The sequence below is a fragment of the Falco peregrinus genome, chromosome 9 (assembly GCF_023634155.1).
Source record: "Falco peregrinus isolate bFalPer1 chromosome 9, bFalPer1.pri, whole genome shotgun sequence".
NCBI classification, from domain to species: Eukaryota; Metazoa; Chordata; class Aves; order Falconiformes; family Falconidae; genus Falco; species Falco peregrinus.
The window spans coordinates 2,254,429-2,273,398 of NC_073729.1; the positions used below are offsets into that span (position 1 = coordinate 2,254,429).

An 18,970-nucleotide genomic window follows, 5' to 3' on the forward strand; every position below is an offset into this window, starting at 1 on the left:
GAATTGCTGAAACAAGTCGGCAGCTGCTAAAATGGCAGTTCAATGCCAGAACAGTGCCTGTGCGCAGAGACTGCAGACTGGAAAAAAATATGTCCAGTTTTGCCACCACTCTCTCTTAATGCTGATACCATTATAGTCCTGCAGCACTGCTAAATTTTAAGTCATCCAGAAAACAGAATAGATTGGTCAGAGTCAGAGACACATCAACTATGCCTTGCCTGGCTTAGACACCATGTTTCTTATTGAACTCTAACATCCTGGAGGTCTGAAATGCCTATGCTTTTGGGTAACTGCACAATCCAATAATCTAATTGAAATGAATCTACAGTCCCTTAATGAACTCTGTCTGATTAGATGGGAAAAGGATGAAGTGTTCCTCTTCCACCAGGGAAAAATTATTGCACTTGAAATACATATTAGTTTGTTGTGTGGGTTTTTTTGAAGTAAGTGTTTTAGGATTCAATTACTTTGCTTCTGTAGAGAAACACAATGTTTAAAAGCAGGAAGTCCTGAAAACAATCCCTAAGATGCATTACTTGGCTTGGAAACCCAAGACAGAAGCTACCTGATCCTTGCAGCCTTCAGTGTCTGCTGTATCGGTGGTTCGGTATTCATCAGTGAGCACCGGCTGTACTGGGATGCACCACTGCTGCAGCAGAACTCTTGTAATTCGCAGTAAAGCAGTCGATGGTACTGTGAGGTCTCACAAAACCCCCTGCATTTAATAGATCCACTTAAAAGATAAAATGTGCTTTGTTTTTAAATGTTAGATGTTTGAAAAACAAGGTTTTAATTTAAAAAGTGTCTTTAAATGAACTATCAAAGAAAAATGCTGCTTACAGTCCAAAACCGATGATGACAGCAAGGTCAAGAGAAGAATTTGTGCATGGAACTATATCCTATTCTACCCCCTTTAATGTAAACGAGCTTGTAAAGAAACAGCATTATTTGAGCCGTTTTCATATAGAAAGACTACCGTTCCTTAACTATGCTATTACAGTCACGCCTCCTCCTTTTCTCCCCTCCCCCTCTCTTTTTTAGATGAAGGATGTCTTCTTCTTTCTATTTTTCTTGAGTGTGTGGCTCATTGCCTACGGTGTGACAACTCAAGCTCTACTTCATCCTGATGACAGACGCATAGAATGGATATTCAGAGGGGTGCTTTATCGTCCCTACCTTCAGATATTTGGCCAGATTCCACTGGATGAAATAGACAGTGAGGAAATTTCTGCCCCCCCTAACCTGGCCATTTTTGAATGCAGGCTTCTGACTAGAGCACGGAATTCCTTCCCAGTATTGTTTCTTTTTATAGTGTCTTTTTTTATTATTATTATTATTAAATCTTTATCCTGCAGGCCAAAGCTTTCTACTGTGATGTAAATAGTGTCCTTGCAGAGAGATAACGTGCACTGTGGAATTACAGTAGAGCATAAGGGTTATCCCTATTTAGACAACCTGTCTGAAATATTCACACAGGGCCTTGCAGTTTTAAAGGCTGGCATACCTTTTTTCACTTCAATCCATTTCCGTTCAGTTTAACCTCGACCCAGATAACGCTGTGTAAACTGAAATAATAGCATGTCTGTACATTTTGGCAGTAGTTTAATGTGACGGTGTTAAAGCAGTACAGCTCTGCCCCTAAGCAAACACTTATGTTTTAGAATTAAATATTCCTCCAGAGCATTTATTGACTCTGGAGGTAAAGCTGTTTAAATCAAGTAAACCCAGTAATTGCATATATGCAATATTTCAAACAAAACAACATAAAAATAATCACAAGACACAGAAAAACTTGGACATAAGAGTTCAAAGGCAACATTTCTGTTAGGTAAGCAGGTAAAACACAGCACAGGTCATCTCTCAAAGAAGTCGGAAGTAAGGCCACAGCATTTAGCTAGAATAACAGTGCTAAATATCAGTGGCAATATTGAAGTAGGATTCAAACTTCAGGAACCAAAAAAAATCCCATAGATGAAAGCAAACCAGTAAGCATTCTTAATGTTCACTCTGCTTAGTAAGAAAAAGCTTGTGTCTTAGAAAAGCTAGAAAAGTCTGAATGAGATGAGAGCAGGCATGTGATTCATCTCACTTAACTTTAAATGCCTACAATGTAAGCATGCAGAGCACAACCAGTCACTTTTTTTTTTCCATTAAAGTAATTGGAGAGAAACAAGTATTTCTGGAATAGGATTAATCTCATTTGGAAATAGGTCAGCTGTAGTATTCCCTAGAAATGGGTGTTTCTCTCCATTGAGACTCCAAAAGGTGTCTTCACCTGGGTAAATAACTGGTTAAAAGTCAAAGAAAAAAAGGATTAATTACACAGCCAGCTTCCAGAAGGGAGTCATTTGTCCTGGGGCCCTCTGAGGCTTATTCCGTTTAACATCTTTATGAAACATAGGGAAAGGAGATTGGTAATGAGGGGGACTAAATTTGCTGACAAAACAACATTATTGGATAGTGAAGACTAAAATTGATGCCCAAGAGTTGGAGAGGACCCTCAAAAGTGCTAGATCATCAAATTAAATTCAGTGTAGATAAATATATGGTGATGCATACGGTGAAAGCAGTCCCAGCTGTGGTGAGCCTTGATATAACTGCATGCTCTAAGGAATATGATCATGGGGTTATCTATAGCAATGGAGAAAAGAATTATTAGTGCAAAGATGGAGAACAAAAAGGTAACTACCATTATGCTACTCTGAATTTGTGCAATTAATTCATAGCTGGAGACAGGATACAGGGCTAGACCTCTAGTCTGATGCAGTAGAACCATTCTCAACTAACCTTGACTGCAAGCTCAGATGTCCGAAGTAGTTTAAATTTAGACTGAGGACCCCCATTCCCAGGCTCTGCTGAGTGTTCTCCACTAACACAGGCACCAGCACAAGGACTGTGAAGACACAAGTGTGTGGGGGAACACAACTGCTAAATACTCAAAGGTGGTTTGGCTTTGGGAATGCGGAACTAGTCTAAAAAGGATACAGCCTTTTCCCTACAACCCCCCTCTGCTGAATGGTACTAAAAAGCCAGCTGGGACAGCATCTTGCCACTGAATGAGCAGCCAAGTTCTGGGGTCTGTATTGTCCCAGGGTTGCAAACCTCTTGCACATTAAAGCAATGTCTCTTCATGTATGTGACGATTTCGTTTTCACAAAATTAAAGACATTGGATATTAGTTCACATAAACAATCTTTCAACTACAAGAATTAGCTTAGTAGCTCAAGCAGTCAAAGAACTGTCCTTCTAGGGTTAGGAGAGTCTCATATTTTCAGTCCTGCTAGTAGTAAACAAGAGCAGTACATAAGTACTGCCACAATATTGGGTTTAAGCTTTTAATGACTGCAAAATATTCAGAACAAAATTACGCTGCTGTTTATATGCAGCCAAGATTAAATCTCCTTTTAATAATCAGTATAACCATTGTCCTTGATTTGTATCTTAATAGTAAAGGTACTAAATATATGTATCCATCCATGTCATAAAGGACATCGTTCTTAAAAAAAACCCCATGTTTAGAGTTATTAATTCAATTTTTATTTGTATTGAAATAGCTATGAAATACATTTCTTCAAACCTCAGGAACAATTTGTAATTCTTGCCATTTTTTTGTTGAAAGTCAGAGATGTCAGATTTTGCTCACCAAAATGCAAAGCTTTTGTCTTCCCTCTAAGAAATACATGTGGCAGTAGGATTTGTCAAAACTATTATTTCTCTATCTTCCCTTGCAGCATCACGAATGTATCCCAAGAACTGTACGTTTAATCCACTTCAGATTCTGCAGGAGAACTCTCCATCGTGTCCTAATAGCTATGCCAACTGGCTTGTCATACTTCTGTTGGTCATCTTCCTACTAGTCACAAATGTTCTCCTTATGAATCTCCTGATTGCTATGTTCAGGTAAGAGTGATTTCAGTAAGTGTCAAGACAGAGACGGCAAAGGTTTAACTGAACGCCCATATTTACTACATTGCTGTTGGCCCTTCACTTTGGAATGCACTAGCAATTTAACTAATGAATTTTATTCAGGGACCTATAGGTAGGCTTCTGTGATCACAAAGTTGTTAAGTTCTCATTATCCTTACTGTAGCCACATTAAAGACAAGAGGAAAAGAAGCCTATTTTACTGCTAAAAATTCAATTAAACCTTCGTAGAAGGGTCTGGATCCCTGGCTGTGCTGCGGCACGAGTCTGCAATGCAAAGCAGCTGTAAACTTGGCAGACTTGACCGTGAATGATCTGCACACAGCAGAAGTGCTTGATGTCAGCACGGCTAATAACGATTCATTTGGGTGAGGAACTGATGTGGCACGTTTGTTGATCTTGCCTGAATAAAAAAAATCCACAAGCCTAATGTATTTTAAAATATTTGTAAGACTGCAACTGCGATTATTTTAATATCCAAGAATTTGCACAAACTTTAGATTAAATTAACGCTACTTGCTGAGCTTGCTGTTCTTTTTTTAAAGTAAACGTAGGACTAAGTTTTGTAGTAACAAGCTTTAGCTTGTTGCAGTAAAAATAGTTACATACTGTTTTTTCTCCCCTCCCCAATTACAGTTACACTTTTCAAGTTGTTCAGGGCAATACAGACATCTTCTGGAAAATGCAGCGCTACAACCTGATTGTTGAATATCATGGCCGGCCGGCCTTGGCACCACCATTTATCATTATTAACCACCTCACTCTGGTTCTCAGAAGAATCTTCAACAAAATGGAACATAAAAAAGAACATCTGGGTGAGTTGTTAACAAAAATCTAGCAACTGAAGACCCTGATGCTCTCCTAGGACATGCCGAACAGAAGAGCAATTAAGATTGCCTTAAGCCAAGAGTCGCAGTTTATTTTTAACAGAGTGCCAGGAGAGTACAAATGAAAAATTAGGCTTATAATGTGTACTATAAACGATTTCCCACAATGCATTTATTTATGCACCACAGTTATTGCAACAAAGGTGTTGATATAAAATGGGTTAAAGGGATTTGATTTCTGCAGAGATAACAATGGATAGGTTTCATGAATAGTTATTTCATTTATTCCCAAATTTTAATAATTATTAAGTACAAAGAACTCTAAAAACATACACAAAGTCTAAAAATCTGCTAGGATCAGTGGAATTTCCCAATACACAGACGTAGGGAGAGAGAGCATACATACTTAGAAAAATGGTGATCCCTTAGAAGTTATAATTGAAAAGGCTGATTAAGTTCAGATAATTACAGAAGGCATTTGGGGGCTTTCTATAGTAATGGCAGACTTGGCCCATCTAGTTTGTGTCTGATAATAAGCCTGTCAGCCTGCGCAGGCTGATAATGGGCTTTGGAGCAGAACTGTTGCCAGAGCAGACCAATTCCAAGCCCTTTGACTAAGCTCCCTTTCAGACACGCTCCTTGTGGCTATCAAAGTGCACTGCTGTGGGTTCTTTAAAAAAACCTAAGAATAAAAATTCTTCTTTTCCTCCAAGAAAGCAAGTACCGACTGCTGAGGTTATAGATTCAGTAGTGGCTGGAGCACGCAGCAAGTGTGCCCTCATCCATCTTCAGGAAGACATAAAACTAGTAGTTACATTCAAGATCTGTGAAATTGATGTCTGTTGTTGGCTTGGGCCCTTGACAACAACAGCAGGCCTTATGCTTAGAAGTGGAGGGATTTATTCACATCTTGTCCTTCCTATTTATAATTGTTCCAATAAAGAAGCTTAGATGATAAAGCACATCTGAACATAAATCTCTGCTCATTAAATGCTTTGGCGCTGAAGTATGCCAGAAGTCCAGTAAGGTTGTAAGTGAGTTTAAATGGAACCGCAGAAATCGGTCCATGCTGTTCTTTAGAAAATTCAGGAGTCACATCCGACTGCAAAAACCTCTATTGCCTTCCACCACAAGAAAAAAAAAGTAGGAAATACTTACTTTACACTGCATTTTCACAACATGACAGTCCTACAGAGGCAAAGGGCCTGCATTTTTCTTTAGCACAGCAGCCTTCCATTACTAGTGTAAGAGAAAAGGAAGTAAAATATAATTCTTAATTTTTTTTTCCCTGTAGAAAGAGATCTTCCAGTTGGCTTAGATCAAAAAATCATAACGTGGGAGCTGGTGCAAAAAGAAAATTATCTTGTAAACCTTGAACAAGAAAGGAAAGAAAGCAACGAAGAACGGCTGAAGGCCACATCTAATAAGTATGTTATTCTGACCCACAATTAGTGTACCTTGCAAGTCTTCAGCTTTGAAGGAGATAAAACTTTCAGGTGCTTGTAAAACTTCTCATATGCAGAGTCCAACTAGAGTGCCGTTAGGAAATATGCAGTCTGTGACAAAATGTGAGAAGCCAGCACCACTACAATATTGGAAGAGGTTTTGGCACTCAAAGTATGCACAATCACAGACCTGCAGGCACCAGCCGAACCTGCAGCCAAGCTCAATGAAAATCATAGTTGTGAAGAAACGGTGGAAGAACAGAAGAGTTCCTTCGCTCTACTGCAGTGCACGTACTTCCATTCCTTGTAGGAATAAGTCACAGGCTTCTGAATGGAAGTTTAAGACATCTTGAATTACCCCCAGCCCACAGATGCAGAAAACCAACTATTTACAGCTTTATGGCACAACACTACAGTTTGCCACAAGAAATTAATGATATTTGCTCTAAATTTAATTAAGAGTCTCCATTTAAACAGTTCTCAAAATATCTCCCTGCTAGGAATATCACTTAAATCGCTTTAGTAGTCTAAAGAAAGTAGTCCTAAATTATTATTATGCAGAGGTTTACTCCTTTAAGAGAGACACAAAGTAGTTATATGCAGGGAAAACAGACACATGGGGGGCAACACTGGAAGCCAGACGGCGAGGCACTCCTTAAAGAAGCTTTTAACACCTGTTTCAGCTGTTTCCTGTTATGATGAAACCGACTTCAAACCGGCACAGCGCCTGCGGAAGTTACCATAGTAAAAAAGTTCCAGGGAGATGTTCTTGTGCTGTCTGTTTTCCTCCGGTGCTGCTTTCAAAACAAACCTGTCTCTGTCTAATGCACGGAAGAGCTGGAGAAGCCGGAGACAGGCACGGTGTACTTGAGCGTGTTCTTGGAAAACACTCTTCTCCCTCTAATCTACATAAACTCTTTAATTCATAATAATGTGAATTACTATGTTGGTTTAAACTTTATTCTCATAAGCAGATCACTGACAAACCTAAGGAATGAGAGCTCAATTGTTGAGATGAACCGATAAATATCTGCCTAATTGCTTCCAGACAAAGGGCACAATTATATTCGTTCGTGCATTGTAGATGTAGTTACCGCTTGGAGCAGAAATTAAGACCCAGTCGGGCTTCACAGTATTTCGGGTTTAGCAGAGTCGGAAAGAGACTGGGAAAGGTTCCGATGAACACCGCGAAACCTCTGGCTTTCTGCCTTTGCTGCCAGGTGGTAGCAGCGCGCATCTGAAATTCTGTGAAACCCGCCGAAAGTGATGCTTTGAACTTTGCACTGCACCAATCCCCAAACACATTAGACCCACCCAGCAGCAGCTTTTTCACCCAAATGGAATGTAACCTGTTAGAGGGAAATTTTGAAACAGTAGTTAGGACAAAGCAGAGAGGGATTTGAGAAGCTTGTGGGGAGGAATAAGAAGAGGTGAAGGACACAAAAAGCATGTGGGCAGGTTGGAGGCACTATATGGACGATCTCTACATAGTCCCTTTGGGCTGCGTGGAAAAAGGGATTTGAATGTCAAGACAGTTTCCGAAAATGAAACCTCATATAAATTGTAAGTGGCTCACCTCCCCCGTGTTGATGCAAAATCTTGTGGCCTCAGTTCTCGCACCAGGATCGGTTCACACCTGGTACAGGTGGGACACGAGTGGCCGGAGGCACAGAGCCGGACCTCCGGCCCCTTCCTGCCCTCCTTGATTCCCACAGCGGCTGGGCCAAGCAGTCCTCACCAGGAGCTGGACAGCCGCTGTAATCTGTCTGAGCTGGAGTCCCTGGGCAGCAGGTGCCTGAGCGTTCCCGAAATGCCGCTTTGCTCGCTAAAAACTCGCAGAAACATCTCAAAAGGACAAAATGTGTAGGGGGCTCTGGGATGCTGCAGCAGCACAGAACTGCCAGCAAGGGTTTGTACTGGTTCCAGTAAGTCACATGGGGTGCATGCTTTAGGATTTCTTCTGAGGCCTTGCCTTCTCCCTCAGCATGTCTGCTTTGTCTCCACAGAGTGGACAGTTTGTCTAAATATTTCAGTGGATTGAAAGAACAAGAAAAGCGGTTTAAAGTTCTGGAAGTGCAGGTAGGTAGTAGTTTTATAGGTGCTCATATCAGCTGTAGGATTTCACCATGTTTCTCTCATTTAATGGTGGGTTGGCAGACCCTGATTAGGGCTAAAGGGAAGGAGAAATGGATCAGTATTATGGTTTCACTTCCCTTGGTTTTCTCTCTGGTGAGATAGATAGATAGATAGATCAGATAGATAGATAGAAATATATATATATATGTCAAGAAACATTTCTGGCCCCGGTAGAAAGGGGCATACAGCATTTCTTGCTTTCTGCTAGTCTGCTTGAGAAGTGCTCGTTCTCTTCATGAAGGATGCGTCTGGAATGAAATGCTTCTTCATCTTCCCCCCTCCATCCTCTCCTTCTCCCAACATTTTCTTTATTTAAAGCTGCCCACTTGGAAAATACCCATATTCTGTCTGATCTGACCGAGACTAATCTTCTTGGATATCAGGTTTTCTAATTTTCTTAGATACCAGATACCAGTGTCTCAAAGGGAAGTGTCTAACATACAAATGTGAAACACATAATAGAAGAAAACCCTGTCCTGAGCTTTTGATGACAAACCCCTGAAATATAAACACTTTTTTAAAAGTCTGAAAATGCTCGGCATTACCATGTGCCACACAGCACAACTGTTACTGTTTTCTTTGTCCCTAGAACCCTCCAGTGTAATTTTGGCCTCACTGAAAGTTTCTTATCTTAACACTTCCATTGCAGTTTCCCTCCCCTTTCTTATCCATTTTATGGTTTCCTGAAAAAAATCATGCTATTCAGTGAACAATGTTGACACCAAACACAAATCCCACAGGAACACACCGGAAATGCTTTGATAAGTTTCTGCCAGCTTGAGATAACGCAATATACTCACAAAAAAAGGGAAGGTATTTAGTGCAAATCTTCTTCCAAGGCAGTTCAACTGTTTCTTTAAAAAAAAAAAAAAAAAAAAAAAAAAAGAATATGTGGTATCTATGATGCTGCTTTAGTCTGCTGCCTCAATTATCTTTCTTGCAAATTTAAGAACGGATGGAACACTAAAATTGCTGATGTAGAAATCCCTACCTATTTTGTAGATTTGCTACTGTACAGCTGTTATCTCCTCGATGGCTGAGGCTTTAACCAAAACCAACCTCCTGTGCAACCACCCAGCTCCAAACTACACAAGTAAGTATTGAAAACAATCATGGAAAAGCTAATTAATACAGCTGAACAGTTAAAAAAAATGCAAGGGGTGAGGGGGAGAGTGGAGAATCACCACAGCAGGAGGTAGCTGGCGATAACGTCAATATAAGCAAGGAGTGCTTCAGAGTGAAAAAATTACCTTTTTGCACAATATATGTAAAAGCTTTGGGGAAAGGACTGGTGCTTAGTGTGGGTCAGAATGAGCCCACCTGACCTTCAGCGTGTAAATAAGGATCCATCGGCCACAGGGTTTCTTGAGAGAATCATCTTGGGGGTTTCTGGAGTCGACGAGCGAGACTACCAAAGTATTAGCAAAACATTTAATATGGATAACAGTGATCATTAAAAATAAAACGGAGCAAGACTCCTACTTGGTTTTAATTAACACAGCTCGTTTGCCTTCAGAGCTGCAACTGCTTCTGTCAGCTAAGGATCTTGCCCTGTAACCCGGGGCTCCCCTGTCCAGAGTTTAGAACATTAGAGACAAGAACAGGCCATTCCTCAGGCACTGCAGGATATCCAGCACAGTAAAGATTCTGGATATTCTTCTCAACAATCTGTTTCAACATCTACCCATCTATTGCGCCAAAAGCCCTCCAGATGCCCGGAGCTGAACACACACACACTGCCTGGGGAAGAGCAGGAGCTGGACACTCAGCCAAGCTGTGGCATGGCAAGACCTCAAGTCACTCAGACTCAAACTAACCTCAAACTTGACTTAATTCTGTTAGAAGCATATAAAGCACATTTTTTCAACATTTTAAAGTTTCTTAAGCAATTACTATCGTGTGCCCCTTGCCCTAAGGCTTCGATAAATAATCATGTGCCTTTTGCAGCCCCATTAGGTGTGACGAATGCCAGCACAGAAGTGCCTTTGCCAGAAAGGAGCGACAGAGAAGAGCGCGCAGAGGAGTCTGAGGCTGACATCACATACATTGATAATTAAATGTTATTCTAATTTCTTCTGATTAGACCTGTTGTCCTGCTGTAGAAGTAAAACCCTCAGCTCACAGAGGCCCGGCCCAGCTCTCACAGGCCTCACACCCAGCACTGCCAATGTCCGACGCTCCTGAGGGTTTCTTGGGCTTCCCTCCTGCTCCTGCACCCTTGGCCCTTTCTCTGAAACTCCATTCCACAAATCATACTAAAAACTTTCTCCTCCAGGATAATTTTACCACCTTATTTGCTAAATACGATCCACCCTCCACACCCCGACACCCCCAACCCGCTGTCACCCCTGTCGAGTCCCACACGTGGCTGCACAAGGGACAGTCCCTTTGGAGGGGCCATCGCTTACCCACCGCAGCCGGCTGCCCCCTTGGCCGGGCAAGCACGCGCCTGCTTCCCAGCTGCTGGGAAAGGAAAACCAGGAAGTTCCCAGAGGAAAGGGCTCGGGCTGCGGGGCTGCCCTAACCCTGACAGCTGTGGGATTCTTGCAGCCCCCCCGACTGCACTCACCACTCCTTTGCTGGCGCTCCCTCTCCAGGGCTCAGACACCCACCGGCACCCAGGCGCGCTTCTGGTTTCACTTTACTTTTCTCTCCCAAAGGCCAGGGGGGAAAGAAATCACTTAAAGAGACTTTAGAGCAAGAATGCTTGGCAAGAAATTCCCTAGGAATTTCAACTGACTGTCACTTGTTACCAGAAGCAGAAAAAAAATAAAACCTCAGCTCTGATAAAAAACCCTTCCAAAGTGAGTCTCTTACTAGTAGATATTAATTTTGTTATGATGCCTTCATAAATGAGGCATTTGTCCAGTTTACTCAGCTGTGCCCCAGGCCTGCAGCCCCATTGCCAGGGCAGGAGCACCCTTCACCCCCGGCCGGCAGCAGTTGTAAAACCTCCCAGTTTGTACCCAGCCACACTTTTTGTTCGGCTGTAACACACACCCTACAAGCGGCACGCCCTGCTCTCCGCACCAGCCTCTACTCCAAAACAGCTACTATTTTAACTGCAATCAACACGTTAATTATCTGCAGGAAACCTAAATCTATCCGTTTGAAATTGTTGTGTCCCACTCACAGGCACTGGAACGACTGCAGCATTTAGCAGGGAGCTGGTGAATCAACGTGCATCAAACTGTACACCCCTAACAAAACACACTCCGCTTTGAAAATCCAAGGGTGAACATGGAGAGCCGGAGCAGCGTTACTCGTTTCACACCGTTCTCTCCTTGTGCTGCCAAATGATGCGTCTGTTTGCACAGGAATGCCCCAAGGGTTGGGCCCCACCAGCCAGTTACCGGGAGATGCCGACCCCCCTCCAGGGGAAGCCACCGCCCTCGGAGCGGCAGAGGTCACCAACTGAAGCAGCAACATTCCACTACACTGTTATAAATACTCTGTCGGGGCTGGTTAATTTGGAACACTGGCAAAAAAACGTCAGTCCAAACTGACCTGCGCTAATTTGAATTTCAAATCATATAACCTTTCAAAGAATTGAATTTTCCAACCTTATTTCTAAAATTTATTAATGTTCTGTGTGAAAACCTATTATATTTGACATTCATTACAATGTGATGCATCCCATGAGGTGATTTTATATATATATATTTAAATGATCTAACATTTTAACACACCAGGTTTAGATTCTAAAATGTAAGACTCAAGGGAGAAGTTACCCAATGGTAAGCTCAGAGTAGCTTTCCACAAGATCTTCAAGACAATTCTCAAATCAAATCAACTGATTGTTTGTTAAAACTCCCACAGCTGCATTCATCACACGGCTCAGATGAAGAAATCAAGCTACAACTGCAAGTTTATTGAATCCCAAAGTACAAAAAGTACCCAGCGGCAGCATAAGCCCCGCACTCCCAGCACACCCGCACGCAGCCAGCACGGGAGCAGCACTGCCGGCACACATACGGGTGTGCAGGCCAAGAATCGCCCGCCTGAGGCAGAGCTGCTGCCCAACTTCACAGCAGAAGCTGTTGCAAGTTCTGACCAACACCCAACATGGTGAGATGCCACTGAAGCCACCCTGAGCGTGTCCCCACCAGGACGCATCCACAGTTGTACCCCTCCGCAGGAAGGGGTTTAAAATCCTTATTGTGTGATGCTAAATAAGGTAAATATTAATCCAACGTTTAAAAATAATACTGGGTTTGCCCATTCCTACTTGGGCCCTCCAGATCACAGCTGGGCGCTGTTGTTCTTGCACCCTCGATGGTAAGAGAGAGGGATGTACTAAAAAGCAAAGGTTTTCCTGCCCGGGACGGGGCCAGAAGAAGTCACATCTAGTGGCAGACTAGGCTTTATTTTCATTGCTTAAAAATCTCTACTTAATGAGCTCGTCACCTTTGTTCAAAGGCTCTACAGGATTTGGGAACAGCTCTAGACACCGGGGTTAATAGGATGCCTTGCAGCCTTTGAGCCTTCACTTCTTCCTTGGCCACTTCAGCGGCACAGCAAGCCCCAGGCAGCCGCTGCAGCAAACAAAGCACACCTCGTGCTCTCCTGCGAGGATGCAGCTATCCCGTGCTCAGATGTCTCCCAAATAAGAAGCCTGGAGTGTGTTTTATCCAACAATGGAAGGTGTTCTTGGCGGCTACGATGCAAACCATGAGACAAAAAGCTATCACAGGGTTTCCAGACCAGAAAAAAATTCAGAGGAAAAAACCAAAATACATCCAAAGGCAATACAAGTCCTTGGATGTCTCCAATGTGCTACATCCTTCAGGACTCCTCCTCCTCCCCTTCACCGTCTACTTTAGGCCGGAAATTTTTCCTATTCTTCTTCTTACTGCAATGGAATCCAACCGTTTCCACCGATGGCTCTTCACCTGCACCACCAAACCTTGCACCTTCTGTACTGAGGTCCCCTGGCATCACACACTCCTCCTCCTCTGTCACCTTTCCACTCCCACCACCCAGGTGCCCCAGCTCTATCTTCTCCTCCCTCAAGTCATCAGTCGTCTTCAGACATTTTCCTTGCAGATCTGTTTTCATGTGTTTCCTAGGATCCTCCCCTGCGGATGTTTTCTTTTCCAGTCCATCAACGCCCCTTTTTGCTGGTTTGGTGAAGACAATCCTCCCAGCCCCACAGCTGGAAGGGTCCTGGTTGAAGTACGGGGTATAGCCATCTTGTTTCTCCCCTCTTTTCTTCAGATCCTCTAGAAATTCCATGGCCACGGCCTGGTTAGCCTGGTCACTAGACTCTGAAACACCATCCAGGCTGTATTTGGTCCAGCGCTCTGGGTGTGCCACGTAGTCAGGCACGGCAGGAGAGGCTCTGGGAGCCTGCACAGCTTTGGCCTGCTTTCCCAGGCTTTGTGGAACCACGTTACCTGAGGCTGTGCTGGGAGGCAAGGGACGCTTAAACCTCCCATCAACAATGTTATCTTCAGGCATCGAGGGCACAGACAACTTGGCTGCCTCTTCCAGACAATCAAAAATGCTCTGGCTACGGAGAGAGAACGTAGAACTCATGCCCCTCAGATGGAAGGGCTGGACAGGAGATCTGCGACTGCTGTGCAGAGAGTCGGGAGTCTCCCTGGATCTGTAATCCCCATCATCTACAGATGGCTCCTCAGGTGATATCGTATCAACTTCCGCTTCATCCGCTAACCCCAAATCATCGGAATCTGAATCGCTGAGCGACGCTGTGTCTGAGGGCAGAGTGCCTTCATAGTCCGTGGCACCACCAGCCACCAACCCCCGAAAGGGCTCGCCTGCATCCTGATCTGCCATCGTCAAGCTGTCACTTCGCTGGGGCCTTTGGTGCAGGCCCAGGGGCAGCTGCAAATACGGTTTGCCAAATGCCCAGTGAGTTCAGTGCCTAGAATACAAAGGAGCATAAAAATTCAACTGTAAAATAAGGACCAAGTATGAGGCTATGCCAGCAAAATAATTACTACTGCAATATAACAGGCAGCTGTACTTCAGGGATTCCTGAGCGATTTAGCTTCAAACAAAAACATGATTTAAAAAACAAATGCACATTAAAATTAAAGACTTACACAAGACTCAATACAAGAATATGAGGTAATTAAAAACTGCGCCACATACCAAATTTCATTAAGGTTACAGCAGGTCCAACTACTAAAAGATGGGCACAAAGTTTCTGAGCAAATCTGAACACCCCATAACTGTCTTACACATCTTCCAAGAGGCAGCAACAACCTCCCCAAATGACACCTCTCGTTTATGCTGTATAAATCCACAAAAGCACATCCTAATCTCTTGCACTTTCTTTTGGCCATTGCGATCCTTTACTGTGTGAGCCACTGTACCTCCTGTTGCAATAATCATCATGTTCTACCCATTACAAAGGACGCTATGACTGAGATCAGCAGCAGAGAAGCCACAAAAATATCGGGGCTACAGTTTCAGGATTCCTTTAAAGTGACACAATTTAAAGCTCCACTCCTCCCTTGGGTTTAAGCTCTCACGTCACTACTAGATTCCTAGAATAATAAGACAATCCAGCTCAAGAAATCAATCCCACCAGATTAAAAAGACTAATCACACGTGCCATGCTTGTGCATAGAAACAAGAGGAGGATGCAACGAATGGTCTGTGCAAGCCAGCCCTTCAGTTAGTAAAAAGGCAGCGCGATTTGAGGCCTGGCTTCCAGCAGCAGCTGCAATACCTGACTTGCTCTGTCACCTGCTCAAAGGAACCTTGCAGAAACAAGGCGGCTGGCAATCACACTTGCTAGGCAATCAAAACAAGTCTTGGCAAACACGCACTGCAGTTCAACTCACCAGAACATGAATTACAGAAACAGTTCTAATGTATTATTAGAATAAGCTCAACTATCTAATTATAGGTTCTTCTGAAACGATGCAGTAAACAGACATGGAAAGTCTGTTAGTCACTCACTTTCTCCTGAGACTGAGTCAGCTCTCCCTCCTGAGGGTCAGTTAAAGCCACCAAAGATCTCTGCACTTCCACCCTAGAAAACAAACATTTCCATCATGATACTGGAAATGCAGTTTTAAAGTGAGTTTTAAAAATAATTCCTTCCCCCTGAATCATCCAAAGCTGCAGAACAGTTCTAAATCTGACGCAGACTCATGCTGATCTACAAGCCTGCAGATACTGCTGGATTTCTGGCAAAAGAACAAGACGCAGCCCAGAGAGGCACGCACTACCTTGTTTACTCAGACTCCACATTCACACTGCCAACCCTATTCCGCAGAACAGAAGAGAGGTTTAAAAACATCAAAACTGTAACTTGCATGTGCAGTAAACCATTACCAAATGAACAGTATTAAATGCAGCTAAGAAAATATAAAAATAATAGTTATGCACTGCAAACACTAAGTGCTCCTAATTACCAAGGCCCTATATAGATACCACAGAGTTGTTTTCAAAGAAAGGTCATATTCACAGTTAGGAGACAGATCTTCACAAGGCACTAAAATGTAAAGGAAACATCTGAGGAATTCAACAGAGGGCTGTACTCCATGTAAACTGTCTTTGACAGGTGTCTGCTGACTGCTTCTGAAAACTGCCCCCAGTGTAACCCCTAAATGGGAAATCATCATCTGAAAACCACACATTCTTCTTAGTTTTGTAACACGTAAAAAGTAATGACTGCAACCCAAAAGATACACTGAAGCACATAACTGACTAAAAGCTTTCAGATGGCCCCGTAAGCTTGCATCACGGGCTGTGAACCAGGGTACCTCATCTGAGGGCTGTAACACAGAAAGGAAACATTTTGCTCCTAAGGAAGAGGTATTTTAGCCTTGACAGCATTAGCAGCCAAACACAGTGCCGTTACAGCGCCCCAGACTCACAAGTGCGTTCCGGTGACGTGCTCGCAGCACAGCTCAGATAGGATGGCGTCTCTCTGGATGGGCAGGTCCCCATTGGACTTTTCCATCCTGGTCTTACTCAAATACACTCTGCGCGTCTTCGTGCGGCCTGTGAGGAAAACAGAGGCCCCAGTCATGCCGGCCCAAGCCCACGAGCAACTCGCCACAGACAGCCCTACAGCAAGGCCTGCCAACACCGGCGCGGTGCCTGGGGACGCCTCAGGCCGGCCAGCGCCAGGGAGGGCCGCAGCCCCGGGGCACGGGCTCGCAGCGCCGGCGGGCTCCCGCCCCGGGGAGGGGGAAGCCACGGAGCCCACGGCCTCGCCCAACGTCCCGGCCGCCTTGCATGGCCGCCCGGGGCCCAGCTCCCTTCCCCGGGCCGGGACCCCGCCGGATACATCCCCCCGCAGGCCTCTGCGCCCCCGGGGGCTGCCACCCTCCGCTGGCCCCACACCTTCCTCCTCGACACGGGGGCGCCTGGGGCCACCCCACCGCCGCTCCCGCTCGGCGCCGCCCCGGGAGGCCGCCAACCTGCCGCCGTCCCAGAGCCCACAGCGCGAACCGGCGGGGACGCGGCAGGGAAGCGGCCCGTACCCCGGGACGGCGCGGGCCCAGCGCCTGCTCGCAGCGGCCGCCCGCGCTTCCCGCCGCGGGGCACGCCGGGACACCGAGTCCCAGCCGGCCGCTCCCAGCAGGCAAAACGGCGCGGAAAGGGCGGGAAGCGCGGGGTGTCCGCCCCGCCCCGCCCCGCCCCTCACGGCCCGCCCCGCCCCCTCTCCTCCAGCCCGCAGCTGCCGCCGCCGCCGCCGCTCCCCCCGGCAGGGGACGTGCTGCGAGCCGGGGCGTGCGGGAGCGCTGCTGGCCCGGGCTGTCCCTGCGCCCCGCGCCGCGGACTGCGCCCCGCGCCGGCCGCCATTTTGCAGCCTGTGAGGGGCCGGGGAGGCGCCGGCGCGGCCGGCTGTGCGGGCCGGGTCGGGGCTCGCAGCCCGCGCAGCGTGCGGGGCCGGGGGTGGCAGCGCCGGCCCCGCCGCGGTGCCTGAGGCCGGCGGGCAGCGCCTCGGGCTGCCCCGTGCCGTGGGGGGCCGGCACGGCGCTGCCGCCTTGAGCAGCCCGGAAAAACCACGTCAGGCAGAGCTTTATTTTCTCATCAGAAAAGCAGGGGTTGGCCCCAGTGAAAGCCTCGCAGGAAGTGTCTGGGGGTTTTTTTTGCTTTTTTCCTTTTTTTAATGTATCTATTTTCCAACCACAAAACCCCAAGTCGCTTGGGGCACAAAACCACTACCCATCAAAAAAAAAAAAAAAAAAAGGTTCCATCTTCTGTCCCAGAAGAAGATTTTTTTGCGTGTGCATTGAGAAGTAGAACTCTGAAAATGTTTTATTGGTGTTGGCCAAAGATGCCCGATTCCCCCCACCCCACCCCTTCCTTCAGCAAAATGTTTAAATTTTCGGTGGAAATACAGTTCCCCAGTGGCTTCGATATTTAACTTGTTTACCTTATGTTAAGGAAAAAAGGTTGGCTGTGCTGGTGGCTGTGCCAGCGTGTGGCCCTGCCGGGCCCGGCTCCACGGTTCCCTGGCTCCAGCGCTTTCTGCCTTGCCTAGCCCTGGGGCTTCATCCTTAAATTAAATTAACGCCTGCAAATGCACTGAGCCTCTAAAGGTTGTGCCTGTACCTCTTCTGAGGGATTTGCTGTAGGCCTGGAGTATGAGCAAAGCTCATCTACGCCACCCTGTTGCAACAAAAGAAGAAATTACCGTGTAGCCCTGCTTCATCTGGTTTTAGCGGCTCTTTATTTTACACCCCACAGCATCCTGCCCCTGCTGCGCTGCAGGCTGCTTTGCCGGTGGGTGTGCTGGAGGTAGGGCTGCAGCCAAGGAGACTTCACCCGTTCAAGCAGGGCCTCACTGTGAGTCACTCGTAATATAAACTGCAGCCACTTCATTTGCATTGCCAGTTTTTAAACACATCCTTTTGCCTGCCGGAGTGTTACTAACTACAGTAATTTATGAGACAAGGGCTGTGTTCGGCATACATTTGATAGCAATGATGAGGTTAGCACAAAGTGTCTTCAGTCTAGCTGGAGTCATGCTGTACTTTTGAAACAAAAGCTCTAGAGGTGTTTCCCTATTTGGTGATCCTTGGTTTTTTAATGTATACACATATGGTAGGACAGACACAGGCATTCAAATGGGTTCCCAGCTGGAGGGAGGAAGAAAAGAAAGCACAAGTCTGCTGGTAGGTGAGCAGGAAGAGAGGAGGAGGGTAGTAAACAGGCAAAGGGAGCCAGGAGTAAACCACAGGTGAAGTTACCAGTGCTGTGCAACTTGGGGACACACCACGAGCAAGCCCCTGAGGGTAGTAAGGAGCAGGCAAGAAAAGGCTGTGGACTAAGCGGAGGCATGTCCCGTTTTTGTAAGGCTGGAGACAAGCAGGGTACACCATGGACCGGTGCGAACAACGGCACTGTTTTGTTGTGAACCCTGGTTCAGTTGCTAGATGAGGGGCTCAGAGGGGCAGAGGGCAACGCCACCTCTGCTACCTCCATCACCTGCAGATGTGTGTGCCTTCAGGGACAAGCCCCATTCCTCCACTCCCAGAGGCTACAAGTTCTCGGGTTTTGCCTGGAGGCCATGTACATTGATGCCCAAGGTCACCTTCAGAAGCTGACTGCACCCTTTTCCTCCTTCCTGCCTTTTTGCAGAAGCTTCAGTACTGCACGCTGCGGAGAACTGGGGATGAGCTGCTTTGTCCCTGGTGGCTGAGG

The 18,970-nt window shown here is 45.8% G+C and overlaps 2 protein-coding genes across 5 annotated transcripts in view; one reads left to right on the forward strand and one right to left on the reverse strand.

Annotated features, from left to right (window-relative positions):
• The window catches only part of TRPM5 (transient receptor potential cation channel subfamily M member 5), a 40,070-nt gene extending 29,436 nt beyond the window's left edge, over window positions 1–10,634 (forward strand). Inside the window, exons 19-25 of the mRNA XM_055814577.1 lie at window positions 1,042–1,216; window positions 3,732–3,900; window positions 4,561–4,739; window positions 6,046–6,178; window positions 8,203–8,275; window positions 9,335–9,425; window positions 10,280–10,634. Of these exons, the coding sequence (XP_055670552.1) occupies window positions 1,042–1,216; window positions 3,732–3,900; window positions 4,561–4,739; window positions 6,046–6,178; window positions 8,203–8,275; window positions 9,335–9,425; window positions 10,280–10,389 (930 nt within the window). The 3' untranslated portion in view covers window positions 10,390–10,634. The remainder of the gene's footprint in view (window positions 1–1,041; window positions 1,217–3,731; window positions 3,901–4,560; window positions 4,740–6,045; window positions 6,179–8,202; window positions 8,276–9,334; window positions 9,426–10,279) is intronic.
• Window positions 10,635–12,182: 1,548 nt separating this feature from the next.
• On the reverse strand, window positions 12,183–16,936 carry TSSC4 (tumor suppressing subtransferable candidate 4). 4 transcript variants are annotated; one of them, XM_055814508.1, is made up of 4 exons: window positions 16,801–16,936; window positions 16,189–16,315; window positions 15,266–15,338; window positions 12,183–14,219 (listed from the first exon to the last, which is right to left on the reverse strand). In XM_055814508.1, exon 4 carries the CDS (start codon window positions 14,129–14,131, stop codon window positions 13,118–13,120), a length of 1,014 nt encoding a protein of 337 aa, XP_055670483.1. In that variant the 5' UTR covers window positions 14,132–14,219; window positions 15,266–15,338; window positions 16,189–16,315; window positions 16,801–16,936; the 3' UTR covers window positions 12,183–13,117. The 4 variants fall into 4 exon arrangements, with proteins under 4 accessions (XP_055670483.1, XP_055670484.1, XP_055670481.1 ...); XM_055814509.1 differs by having other exon boundaries at window positions 16,738–16,888; XM_055814506.1 differs by having other exon boundaries at window positions 16,661–16,888.
• Window positions 16,937–18,970: the final 2,034 nt, after the last annotated feature.

What these genes read in the sequence shown, in the direction of transcription:
- TSSC4 (XM_055814508.1), bottom strand. Translation starts at nt 14,131, where the DNA reads ATGGCAGATCAGGATGCAGGCGAGCCCTTTCGGGGGTTGGTGGCTGGT.